This window comes from Corvus hawaiiensis, chromosome 4, assembly GCF_020740725.1.
Source record: "Corvus hawaiiensis isolate bCorHaw1 chromosome 4, bCorHaw1.pri.cur, whole genome shotgun sequence".
Taxonomy (NCBI): Eukaryota; Metazoa; Chordata; class Aves; order Passeriformes; family Corvidae; genus Corvus; species Corvus hawaiiensis.
Genome location: NC_063216.1, coordinates 12,968,965 through 12,982,977, shown reverse-complemented (window position 1 = coordinate 12,982,977; position 14,013 = coordinate 12,968,965). Strand labels below are relative to the sequence as shown.

At 40.3% G+C, this 14,013-nt stretch overlaps 1 protein-coding gene across 4 annotated transcripts in view; it reads left to right on the top strand.

Annotated features, from left to right (window-relative positions):
* Window positions 1-7,903, top strand: part of WNT7B (Wnt family member 7B) — a 95,061-nt gene extending 87,158 nt beyond the window's left edge. For all 4 annotated transcript variants that reach the window (XM_048302275.1, XM_048302274.1, XM_048302277.1 and 1 more), the window contains exon 4: window positions 4,541-7,903. In XM_048302275.1, the coding sequence (XP_048158232.1) occupies window positions 4,541-5,020 (480 nt within the window). In that variant the 3' untranslated portion in view covers window positions 5,021-7,903. The remainder of the gene's footprint in view (window positions 1-4,540) is intronic.
* Window positions 7,904-14,013: the final 6,110 nt, after the last annotated feature.

Here is a 14,013-nt window from a genome sequence, read left to right as displayed (position 1 = left end):
TGGGTTAGCCAGTGCCCACACATCATGAGCAAGCCTTCGGCTCTCGTGGCTGCAGCTGTATGAGTATCAAAGTGGTGACATCTTGTGACCAGAATCTCTCTCTTTTGGTAGTTGTTACCCAAAACAAAAAGTTGATCGCTTGCATATTTGATGAGGCAAAACTCTTAAAGTCTTTTATTTCTTTTTGATACTTCAGTCAAAAAGTTATATGGATTTTGTTACATTCAGCATTTGGTCCAACAATGTGCATTTCCATTAAGGAAAACACAAACCAGCAGGGCTAAGCCAAAACACACACAAAATGTAACTATTGTTTTTACATACTTTATCCAAATAGGATTTTTACTATGTACAGAAACTGTATCTGATATTATGCAGTTGGGTCTAGATATGGAACTTGAAAAACTGAATTTCTTTTCATGCGTATCATTTTGTTTAATTTTGGTCTTCGCATGTCTTTTTCTATTTAACTGGCAGCCCTCAAATTGCATTTTAAATGTATGATTTATATAGGTATAAAAAGATGTGGGATTAAGAAAGCTTTAAAGTTATATTTCACAATTCATTTAACAAAGTAGCAGTAGTTAGAAAATTTTACTTGGCAAGATCTTTCTGGGGTGGGAGTGGGCCTGTATGTGGAAAAGGGACCTGAGGAATGTTCCTATGATTAATCTGAGGCAGCACAGCCCAACGATGGGAATTTGCTCTGGGAGGTAGATCTTGCTGTAAACCATTCAAGATTAGATACGAGGCACTGACATATGACAAATGAAACTGCTGAGAGAGTGGCTCATATGAGCTAATGATTTTCAATCTTTAATTAAGCACCTAGCTTGGCATCGTGTCTTAGATTTGAGTAAATAAGTACCTTTAAGGTTCAGGGTCAGAGCTTTGATGGGAATTTCACTGAGGAAAGCTGAGCTGGAGGGACATTTAGGAAGCAAAATGTTAGTTGCTCCTCATTCAGAGCATTGAGCAAGCAAGGTCAGATCTGGCCACCTTTGCCAGGTCCCATGGCACCTCTCTGGCAAGTGGGAAGCTGCTCAAGACACCATGCAGAGAGACATTCCTCTGGGAGGGCCAGAGCATGCTGGCTTGTCAGCAAGGAGGGGCACTATGCAGCATCTGGGTGGAAAGAGGGGGGAAAAAATGTTGCTTAGAATTTGCTTAGTTTGGGCCTTGTATTCCCTGACCTCCAAGTTTTTGGGCACAATTTTATACCCACAGCTGACTGTGGGCACACAAATTATAGCATTCAGGAATTTAACTACCTGATGATTGGGCCTCTGCTCAGTGTTGTAACCCCAAGCATTCCACATTCATGAGAGAAGCCTCCAAAAAAATTTTAAAAACCTGCAAGATTGGCTTCAGGAGCATGAATTAATACTTTTCAAAACTTCTGCTTTTTTGAGCCTGCATGGCTTGCATTTGCAAGTCCTCCCACCATCACAAACAGTGGGAATCTTTGAAAAAACACAGCAGTGAAATCAGGTTTCTGCTCACCAAAATGAATCACAAAACTGGACCTTCAGAAAGATAACAGCAAAAAAAGAAAATCAAGACTTAGGATAAAGTTGCTGGAGATTGTACTATAGAGGCTGCCAAGCAGTGTCTATAGATTATATACATATATATACAAAACATATGTAATAATGTATATAAACATCAGTATCTCAACCAAATACACATAGGCAAACAATTATTATATAGACAGACAGGAATCCACATATAAAAATACATTTCCAAAGATGTCACCCAGGACACTGAAATGGGTGATGTCTGTCTTTCAGGAACAATGACACTTTCTAGTGTATCAGGGAAGCACATCAGAGGCTCCTTGGGACAGTGCCCACAGTGTTGAGACCACAGAAGAATAAGGAGCCTCATGAACTTCACTGCCTTCCACTCTCTTAGCAAGTTACTGGCTTGGCCTTTTCAACCAAAATGCAGCCACCAGAAACACATGTAGAGCATGACAAAATATGTACACTTCATCAAGATTCACTGCTCAGGGAGGAGTATGACTCAGGGGTGACAGATCCCATCAGCAATGCTTTCCTGGAAATCCTTAGATCATAGTGCTGTTTGGTGGAGGTGTAAAGGTTGCCTCCACCTCTTGTCATGGATTTTGCTGCAGTTCTTATAGCTGCAACTGCATGCTAAGAAAGCTGCAGGAATGGGTTAGTTTCAACAAAACCAAACATTTTTCAGCAATATCAAGCACAGCTTCTAAGCATGTTTATACATACCTACAAACATAACTAAATACCAATAGATTATTTGAACCCAGATTTGTGGAACAGGATTGAAATCTTATTTGGGGGTCTTTCTCCAAAGATCTTCTCCATAGGCCTGAAATGGTTACAGAGGAGATCCTAAAAGACCCCAGAGTACGTCCAGAGTACATCCATCTCCTCACCGCCACTGAAATGCTGCTGCTGCAGCAGAAGGTGGCAAGTTTTCTCTTCTACCAGTATAGGAGACAGGAAGGTGATACAGTGCATTCCAGTGTCCACAAAAAACCCAGCTCATCACAGCCTTGCTGATTTTCTTTAGAGCAGTTGCAGCTATAGGAATTTCTTCCCCAACTCAGTAAACCTTGCTGGAAAACACCTTTTCTGCCTCTGATAGGGTAACTTGACCTTGACCTGGGTAAAGCCTGTGGTTCCAGAAGGTCTAATGTATGAGCAGACCAAGGTCAGACCTCAGCAGGGGCTGCGACTCCTCCTGAGGGGCAGTGGAGGGGCAGCTCCAATCTATGCTCTGTGTGACCAGGGACAGGACCCGAGGGAATGGCTGGAACTGGGTCAGGGGAGATTTAGGTTGGATATCAGGGGAAAGGTTCTTCCCTCAGAGGGTGATGGGGCACTAAACAGGCTCCCCAGGGAATGGTCACGGCCCCAAGGCTGCCAGAGCTCCAGGAGTGGTTGGACAATGCTCTCAGGCACAGGGTGGGATTTTGGAGTTGTCCTGAGCTGGACTCAGTGGGTCCCTTCCAACGCAGGATATTTTATAATTCTTGTATAGGTTGCTCAGCTATCTTATACTTGCTACCGTATGTTGGCAAGGGAGAATCAAATCCAAATAGTCTCTTTAATATTGAAACCCCAGAAATTTGGGAAAAAACAAACCATACAATTTAAGTGAAACTCAAACAACTCAGGAGGGTGCCCTCTATTTGCAGGGATAACCAGATCTGTACAGCTTTTATTTTGAGGCCAGTTTCTGAAGCAGTAAGCAGTTTTTACTCCCTCCTACTTCATTATGCCATTGTACTCAGATTTCGGCCCTTTTATCCTTTGCCCATTTCAGTCATGTTCTGGGATCTGCAGTGAAACCACTACAGGAGATGGTCTGCAGCATCAGTAATGTTTTCAGACAAGCTCGGTAGCTCATATTTCTTTGTTAGCATCCCATTGCAAAGGGGAAAGATCAGTTCGCTTTGTTCTTAGGCCTTGATTTTCATAAGCTAATGATGCCTGTGGGTGTAATTATGGTCAGGCTTAAGTGGTAGCGCAAGGGCAGAAAAACAGAGAGGCGCTTCCGTGGAGCTGGCTTCCTTCTGCTGCACACACGGAGCGGGAGGGCATCGCTTGCCTTCCCCCGGGCACAACCTGGCCCAGGGAAGGAGGGATGTGCCAGTCGTGGCATGGCTTGGCTGCAGCAGAAAACAGCAGAATGACAGTGGAGCCTGAGCCCAAGCAGCCACCAGTTTGTGTCCCTTCTGACTCTGAATTAAACCCCTCTGGCTGAACCTCCTACAACAGCAATACATTTCTCTTTGGCTCACTGTTGAGCAGGACCCTTCAGTGCATTTTTTTCCCTCTAATGCTGTGTTATTATTGCCCTGGTGGAAAAAAAAGTATTTGTGACTGATTATTCACTTAATAGTTGGACTAAATACTGCAACGAGTGCTGCTTTTAAAGGGGATGGGACATTCTGTGGGTGGAATAGTCCATAAATTTACCACTGGTGGTATAAGTATAGGTGCATAGGCAAAATCTTTAATTATGCAGTGAATATAGAATAATAAAATGGTTTGGGTTAGAAGTGACCTTAGAGATCATCTAGTTTCACCTCCCTGCATGTAGGCTTATTCAGTCACACAGTATATACTGTTCCTTTTAAGCATTCTTTGATCGTTACTTAAAGCAATTAAGTATTCTGAATCTTACACCACTTAAAAAACCCCCAACTCCTTTTTTTTTTTCTGTTTTCAAAATGAAAATATTTTGAAAAAATTTAAGTCCCCTGTGGCTCTAAAGAAATGTCTTCTAAAATGTCAGTAAATATTCTCCAATATTTGGAAAGACAATGGAAATTTTTTACCAAAAAATGACAAAACACTGTATTTCCAACCAGGTGCCACTTGAAACAAAGTGTGTTATGAGCTGGGAGGTGAGAAGACTTACAAGCATGCATTCAAAAAATTTCAACCAGCAGTAATGAATATTCATATGACCTAAACAGACCCAGGTTTAGGCAGGCTTGCAATACTGTTTTCCTGCAGTAACAATACACAAATGTCTGTACCCATAGGTTCTCGAAGAGAGAATGAAATTGGAGTGCAAGTGTCATGGAGTTTCAGGTTCCTGTACAACTAAGACCTGCTGGACCACGCTTCCTAAATTCAGAGAGATTGGATATATTTTGAAAGAGAAATACAACGCTGCAGTGCAAGTGGAGGTGGTACGAGCCAGTAGACTGAGACAGCCAACCTTCCTGAAGATCAAGCAGATTAAGAGCTACCAGAAACCCATGGAAACAGATTTAGTGTATATTGAAAAGTCACCCAACTACTGTGAGGAAGATGCTTCCACAGGGAGCGTCGGCACCCAGGGACGACTCTGCAACCGCACCTCTCCCAATGCGGACGGGTGTGACATGATGTGCTGTGGAAGAGGGTACAACACACACCAGTACACCAAGGTGTGGCAATGCAATTGCAAATTCCACTGGTGCTGCTTTGTGAAGTGCAACACGTGTAGTGAGCGGACAGAGGTGTTCACCTGCAAATAACGGCATCATGTGCAAACAAACAGAACAAACCACCGAGCGAGGAAAGTGGAGTACAACAAACGACAGCGTCATTTTGCACATCTAATTCTCTTGGGGAAAAGAACCCCAGCCTACACCACAACAACCACTCCCTCCCCACTACTACTTATACTTCTAAGGATGGTGCATTTTGGCTGGCTGGCTGTTGTAACTGCTTTGGAAACAAGGGCAACAGGATTAAGGTGATGTTGACAACCACATGAAACTTTCTCTCTGTCTCTATTTTTTTTAAACTACAATCTGAGTGTTGTAGAGTTCTCTTAGTGTTTTAAATTATACATATCAGAGAAGCTGATTGCATTGCAGCTCCCACGACATTTAAAAGAAAAAGACACTTTCTCCTATTTTACAGCAACAAAACTCTCTAGCCCTGTGCAAACAAAGACTTTTTTTAAGGAAATGAAATCTTCACTGACTAGAACACAGCATTCTCACTGCAAAAACCAAAATTTCTAAGAAAGCAGGTAGAGAGCAAACAACTGGTAGGGAGCAAAATTTATGGCAGAAATACTCCACTATCAGTTTGGAAAAAAACCCCAACAGACATTCACAAAATTACAACAGCTGCCAGTGACACTGGAACTCTTTGAATGAACATTAAAAATAATTATTTATGTTTTTAATAGTATCAAAAAATTCTAAGCACTAACGGGTAGCTATGTCTTAATTCTGTACTAAATGTAAACTTATTGGAACTCTGACTTTATGACTTTTGTATTTGGTTCTCCCTAAGTTCTTCAATGCTACTGATCTGTTGTCACTCCACTATTAGAGAGTTCAATTACTGTAGGCCTTAAGCAATTTTCAGAACCGAACGAAAATATCACATGAACCTTTGGTTACCAATGCTTGATACTGACTTTTCCTGCTTGCCTCCTGAATAAGAATGACTTTTTTTTAGACTCAGGCCTGAGGTGTGAAGCACCCGCTCACAGCTCCTCATAGGGAGTTTTAGGATACAAAAACGTGCTTCAACAAATATCAAAGGTTTTGCTTTGCCATTGAATGCACTGGCAGGATTTTCCAGGCATTGTGTTTTCCCTTTAAAGTTAATATTTCCCTTGAAAGTTAATATTTCCAAGAATTTTAAATAACTTACGCTCAGTATGCACTCAGAAGTCAATAAAAGTCTGGCAGCTGAGCTCTAGGTTGCTGCACCCTCTGAGCTGTCATGGCTTCACAAGCATAAGAAAGCTAAAATCTGGATTAGTCTGTGTTATCTTTATTTTAAGATTGGCAATAACATACCCCCTGTTAAGCACATGAATGTTAAAAGAAAGAAGCTCACTTCTTAATAGCACTCAATCCTAATTCCCATACCTTTTCCCTACGAGAGATTTTTAAAACAGCCTCAGATATTTTACTGCTGTAAAATCTAGTGTTTTAACCCCAAGAGCCCAGATATGCCCACTTATAACACAGCCCATTTAACCATGTAATTATTTGCTTGTCCCAAGGGTCCCTGCCTGATTTTCTGAAAACTTGAGTTAAAAATGTCCTTACATCTGCATATCTGCATTTTTAGCTTTTCATTTTTATTTTCATTTCATTACTTATACTGAGGGGCTGCAGAACCATGAGTCCTCCCCACCTGACACAGAAGCACTTGTCCATCCACATGGTGCTCTTGGGGAAAGGGGCTGCTGGACCCAGAGCTCCACCAGCTCCTGTGCTGGGTATGTGAATGAGCCAGAATTACCTCTGTAATTTGTGGACCCATATTATCAAAGGTAATTAAAGATTCGGGGACCTTCATTTGAACACTTGTGAGGACCTGCCTTTCTGACCCCAAGCACTTACCCTCTGAAAATCAGACCCCTTTGATAACTCCCCCACAGAGCAATGCAAAATTGCTTATTTTTTTCAATGTTGCTGTTGATTTCTAAATACCAGCCTCAGCATGAATGAGTGCAACTTCACAGAAGTCAAAGGGGCCCCCAAAATACTAGATTCACTCCATGTAATTTAAAGGCCCTTGGATTCATGGGTATTGTTGTTGAATAATAGTGATAATACTGTACTTTCACTACATTCTTGACAGGAAGCAAATAAAGCTCCCAAACACAGTAATGCACAGTTTTATGGTACTAGATACTGTAAATACATTAGAATAGTATTTGTTAAGTACAATTGAGGAATCCAATTAAGTTATATTATTGTATATCGTTTAAATGTCTATAGAGTATTTTAAATTATTGCGAACTACACTGCATTAAAAAAAAGAAAAAAAGGAAAAAAGGTTATATATTATAACACCAACCACTCTGAAAAGTGGACCAAAGTGACACTTTCTCTCTTCCACACCCCTATTTGAAATAGCTCTGTCTGCTATTATAAGACCACTGTAACAGTCCCATGACTGGGTTAGCAGTCTAGAATGTAATGTTTCAGAGCATCCTACAAAAGCTTTGCTCACGTGGAGGTGCAGCATTCAAAAAGGTGATGTATGGCACAAAGCAGGGGCTGGCAGTGGGAATGCTTGGACTTTGAAATATGTCCCAAGGAAAAGTAGTTTTGGTCAGAAAACACCATTACCACTAAAACACTGAAACAACCCCCAAAACGGCGACTTTTAACGAAGGTGTCTGTGAATAGAAGTGGGTTACACACAACTTTTATTTTAAAAATGTAGTTTAATGTCAAAGACCTGTGACAATACAGGTTGGAACATGACCAGCAATGTGTGGTTTAACCATACTTTAGCCATGACAAAACTCAAAATACTTTATGTTATTAAAGAACTTAAGAACAAAGATCAATTTGTTTACTATGTTAATGTTTTATGGCAAGCAGAAAACAAAAATGAAATGTGTTTCCATTAAAACTTAATTTTTTCCCCTTCTAGTTTCTTTTCCTTTTATTTGTTCTTTGTTTAGGAAAAAAGAAAAGGCAACAAGGTCTTATGAAAAGGCCATTTGTGTACAGGCTTCTCCACATGAGAAATGACGGGCAAATTCAAAGTCCTAAGCAGTTTTTGTGTTTTGGCAAAAATAGTAATGAACATGACTGTGTGTGGTATCAGACTCAAGCCATCTACCTACACCAGTGCTACAGAGAAACCGGCACCAACATTGCTGCTATCAGAGACTTTAGCTGGCTACAATGAAAAGACAAATTTTTCGGTGGAAGAAAATAAATGTTTTGTGATAGAAATTTGGCATCCAACTCAAAAATGGTGCTTGTCCATGAACCTCACATAACAGATTAGCAGAGAGGAATAAGAGCCATAGAACAGAGGGTTGAAGGCCCTGACTTAGTCACTTGTACATGCTCCAGCTTATTCAAGCCAGGTATGGATACATCTGAAAATCCTGCCTGAATCTGAACCTGAAGGATTTTACAGCACTTACTTTGGTTAAAATAGTTACAACCTGTTTGATACTGAGAATAGTGCCTTCCTATACAAAATCTAAAGAAAATGTGTGACTTTTGCTGTATTTACCCTCAGGGAAGATATCCAGATAGAGCTATAGTGAAATTCTACATGAACTGAGTCCAAAATAACTTCATTAAAATGAACTAAGTTGGCCTGGGTTTACAGCAGCATAAGTATGCACAGCATTTTACCCACGGATGCCAAAGAAAACATTGCACCTTCTTTCTAATTACATCATGGGAAACTTGTTAATAGAGCTGCAGGAAGCTTTTATAGCACACGATAATATTACATTTGTTTCTACAATGACATCTGGAAACTAGATGAAACTCATCAAAGGCTTTGCAAATCTTTTCACAAATCTAAAGCATGTTGTAAACAGGTCACCTAAAGTTTTAAACATATTTCCATGGGTTTCTTTCTCAGTTGAAGGTTGAAACTCCAAAGTGATACTGAAGGTAACAAATCAAGACCTTCCCTTACAGCAGCTTTCCCATGCAAATAACTCACTGTGGCTTTCACTATTGAAGGCACAAATGGCATTCAGCAGAAAATGCTTTCTATAAAGCTAATTTTCATAACTGGACAGAATGACTGCACATTTCCTTTCCAGCTCTTCAGAGCTTTTGTTGCAATGACAGTTCCCACAGCGAAGGCGATACAGTAAATGGTACAGTAAAGACCCAACATTCTTCTCTCTGAGTGATAGCCACAACAAGATGTGGGATATACACAAAAACCCCTATGCCTAAGGAAAAAAAAACATCAAAGTTGGAAAGGCATGGGAAGTTGTAAGCAATTTCAGTTTGTGTTAGTGATATTGTAAGAAACCTCCTGTGTGCTAAACAAACCGCACTGTAGGCTGAACTTCACCCACAAACTCATTTCCCCTCAACTCCAAAGTCCCCGTCTGCATCTCTGTGCATTCAGACTTGAACAAACCTACCTAAAGGTTGGCAAATATTTTCTTTTTCATGTTTTATTTGCTATTAGGAAATGGTAGGGGATCATTTTCTGGCAGGGAACATATATTTTCAAATTTAAAACTTGCATCTAATTTTTTAAATGAAGATTTAGGGCATTTCACCCCTGCACATTCCTGCAGTAGAGATATGTTTGCTTTAAAAGATTTATTCAGTGAAGAATGGCAGTTCACATAATACATGGTAATTGTTTGCAACGTGTTCCATAGAGCACAAAGACAGAGGGTATAGTACTACTGTAAACTCAAAATCTTTTGTTGTGCTCTTTGTACTAAAAGCAATATACTATTTATTAGCTGTTTGGAGACCCCAGTGTGAGTCTATTTTGATCATCCTTTTCAGAAGTCAATGCAATGAAAGACCAAAAAATTGAAACATTAAAGTTTGCTTTGTTTCCAGGTCCTCTTGATGCAAACAGATACTCAAATCAATAACAAACCAGCTTAATGAGACTTAAACTTGCATAGGTAATAAAAACAATCAAGATATTTGTTTCATAGGCAATCCCAAGCAACTGGCAACCATACCAGAGACTGGAAATGTTTGTATCGAAAGCCAGCTGTATGATTAGCCTCTGCCTTCATTTGCCCAGCAATTTAGGGAAAACCCTGCATTTTAGATCCCATACAGCTGAAAGGAATTCCCAAGGAGATTACAAGATTTTGATCTTATTGTTTAATTCCTGTGGCTGAGAATGAAAAGGAGCATTCCCTCAATCTTTGGGTAAAGGGAAACCCAAAGGCATTTTGAAGGCTATTCACACCACTCAACTTAAAAGACTAAAAGACGGGTTAAGGGAAGTGACAGCCTCCCTGGAGCCCCTCTACAATAGGGAGAGCAATCTTGCTCCGGGGGGGGGGGGGCCTTAGTTCAGCTCTGACAGACCTTCTCCTTCTCATCTGGAGAAAAACTCTAGGAAGACAACGCTGGATAATTTATCTGCTGAAATTAAGCACCAGAATTTGTATCATGTGAATGCGCTTCCATTTCCCCTCTACCATTTGCCTCAGTTGCTCTTGGACACCAATTCTATTTTCCTTAGGTTTTTTTAAGTGCAATCTTTATTATTTTATGTGTTGTGGAATACATACGCTACTACATCAGTGAAATTTGCTTTGCTTTTGGTTTTTACTGCTATCCGCTCCTCTCTTCCAGCCAATCTCCAACTCCTGATTTAATGCATGGACTATTTCCCTGCAGAAATTATTTCAAAGAGAATTGTTAAAGCAGACTATTATTCAGTGATTTGATTGAAGTAGTTTCCTACAAAGCATCTTATTTATGATTTTGAATTCCTCTAAACATATAAGCTGTCCAGAGAACTCTTATTCAAGGGGTGAACATTTAATGATGCTGGTTGTGGACAATCGTAATGGATGTCCATTGCAATCTTCTCCTGGTTCTTGCACCAGAGTGGATCCAGGCTGCACTGAAAGGCTCTCACAGCAACTGCATCCCAATTACCTGCAAGGATTGCACCCTGACATTGCACCCAGCTGAGTTCAGCTTCCAGGTTAGGCTTGTTCAAAAGGCAGGGAAATTTAACAATCACGTATTTTCAGTAGTGCTAGACACAATACAAAATTTTCCGTCGTGCTAAATATCACCTCAGCACTTTGCTGAGGGACGTATTGCATTCTTTTAAGACACAGAAATATACATATAACAGGAGGTTTAGGCTAGATATCAGGAAAAAGTTCTTCCCCCAGAGGGTGCTGGGGCACTGAACAGGCTCCCCAGGGAATGGTCATGGCCCCAAGGCTGCCAGAGCTCCAGGAGGGTTTGGACAATGCTCTCAGACACAGGGTGGGATTGAGGGATGTTTGTGCAGGGCCAGAGGTTGGACTTGATGATCTTGAGGTGGCTTCCCTCTAGCTCAGGATATTCTATGATTCTATGATACTTGTAGGAATTAGCATACCCAGAGAGAGGGGGAAAAAAGGTAGTCCTCAAATTGCATCTTATATCCCAAATAAAAATCCTAAAATGCATGCACATTATCCATGTATTTCCACACACTTGTACAGATACATGTAAATACATAAAAATGTATATGTGTGTGCATATCTGAAAAACACTCACTGCAGATATTCAGAACAATTTCTATAAGCTCCTTCCTCAATTTTCCCTTTTCAAGGGGAGTGGATTTTGTGGCCTCCTACTGAAATACAGGGATACAAATTTTGTACATTGTCTTCCATATGTCTGTGTCATCAGCACCCAATAACTTCTGATAAGACCTCCTTTTTTATTTGTAGGTATTTTCTTTTATTAGCAGGTCTCAATGGAAAGCAGAAGGGGAGTTGGATTTAGATGATGTTTACGAGCCTTTTCTAACCAAAACTGTTCTGTGATTCTATGATTTTGCAGTTGCTAAAAGGGGATATGTGTGAAACCTCTCCCTCCACCTAGTAAGGAACAGAAGGCAGCCTAATTTAGTTCTAAATGCCCTGCCAAAGGCCCCAGCAAAGGTCAAGAGTAAGGGCTGAACTCAGACGTCCTGGATTTCAGTGCTGTTACCAGCCCTACCTGCCGTGGTTCCTGCAGCACACAGGAGCGACAGTTGTGATGAATATACATTTATTGGCAAGCACCTCACAATCCTTCCTCCTTATCTCTCTCTTAAAAAGATAAGCTACTTAATATTTGCCCCTGGCTGATATCAACAAATGTGTCATGATATGCACTTGATCTGCACCCGTGTTAACCTTTTGAGCAGATGCAGGTACTTTCAGTCAGAAAACCATCACAGGTATGCTCTGTTAGTACATTTACAGTAATGAGTCAGAAAAATGCTTTCTGTTTTTAAAAGGCCAGAAGCAATGCAGCAGGACAGGTTTGTCCACCCACTGCATTTTGTTCCAGCAATTCTGGCACAGAGCTGCATCTGGGATCAAATAGTCTTAGGAAGCCAACATGCCAAGCCTGAAGAGTAGGCTAATGTAAATATATAATGGCGTGGGAAAAAAATCTTTTGTTTGTTAATATTAGGTGATACAGAATATCTGTTGTTCAGGACAAGGAACCAGAGAGTTGTTGGATTGTGTTCAACAGTGCCCAGTTGTCTTTTTTTTAGTGTCTAAGTTGCTTTCCTCCCCGTGCGTGTGTGCACATGCAGAGGGACTTGGGAAAGATTTACTGAGTCAATCCATTAATAAACTTTTCTTTTCATCAAAGAAATAAAAAAAGAAGGAGTTAGGCGGAATCTAAGCAAGAAGTACCTGGAGATGGGTCGCAGCAGCATGGTAAGAAAATACGTGCTTTGGAAATTTCAGCTGACTACCTAATCCAAACCACTCCTGGAGGAAGGGGAAGGAATGAGGAAGTCAGTTTGCGGTTACCAGCTTCTCTGGCTGTGATACCCAGTACATAATTATTACAGGGCTACAGTTCAGCCAGCTTTTGACAAATGAACTACCAAGAGTTTTCTCTACATGTTTTCTATTCAAGTGTGTTTAGTCATAAATACTTGGTTCTAATGGCATTTTCTTAGTCAAACAGAGCCACTCCTAAGCATTAATGTTCCTGGAATAAGCCTCTGTTCTTTTATTCTGGTTGAAGGTCTTTTTACAGAAGTTGGATATCCTGTATTTTTTTCGCCCACACTAATTTTGGCTAATTACACCCCTAGCACTCTACATCTCCAAACCCTTTGCAACAGTTCACATAGTCTGTGCTGAAACGTCTCCATGAAATAGAAATAACCCCTGAGATACTCAGTAAAGTTATAAAGTTAATTTTAGAAACGGAAAAAAATGTAGCAAAAGGACACAGACATCAGGTCAGAACAGCAAATTTCCTTGTTCCCAAGCACCTTATTCAAATTCAGCTTCTCTAATCTTCAGGATCATAAACCAGAAACTCCTGAGTTCGTAATGCTCCCATTAACTTATCCAGAGGTAACCCCATTTCAGAGGTATTTATCAACTTTCAGTCCCAAAAACCTGCAAGAGGAAGCAATGAGCCATTAACAATCCCTGGTGATGCCACTGTATGCTTTGGCTGTATTTGCAAACTAAATATTAAAATGAAAATGTACATGTGGAAAATGTTAATTTTTAATCAGTGCATATTTTTCAAACCGTATTACTTTTTAAAGTGAGAACTAGCACTCTTTTTGATTCTAGAAGCAGATAATAAAAAGGTCCTACACCCCTTTGAGGATGTTTCCCTGAAGTGGAAGTTAAGATTTAGTGAATTTAATGCCCTCTACTAGTATTCGAACCATTTTTGTAGTTTTTGATTCTGCATTAGGAAGTCATGTATACACAAAACACATTTAGCGAAAGTACCAGCACTGTCAATTTTGTTTTAGGTAGTTCCTGAAACTCTCTTCTCATGCCTAACTACCCACCAGCAAAGAGAATAAACAGAAATAAAATTTTTCAAAACCCAGCTAAATTAATGCTATCCCTAGGACCTGCATTCGCTTCCCTCTAAAAAGAGAATCCTCAGTTTTCTGTTTAAAGCCTTTTGCGTTCAAGAGCTGCCTCTTTTCCCTAGGTGGGTTCACTTGAGCTTCCTTCTCCACTTCAGCTTTTTAGTTGGCTACACTCCCTCACAACCTGATACCTGTTCAAATGTCTCTACTCAAG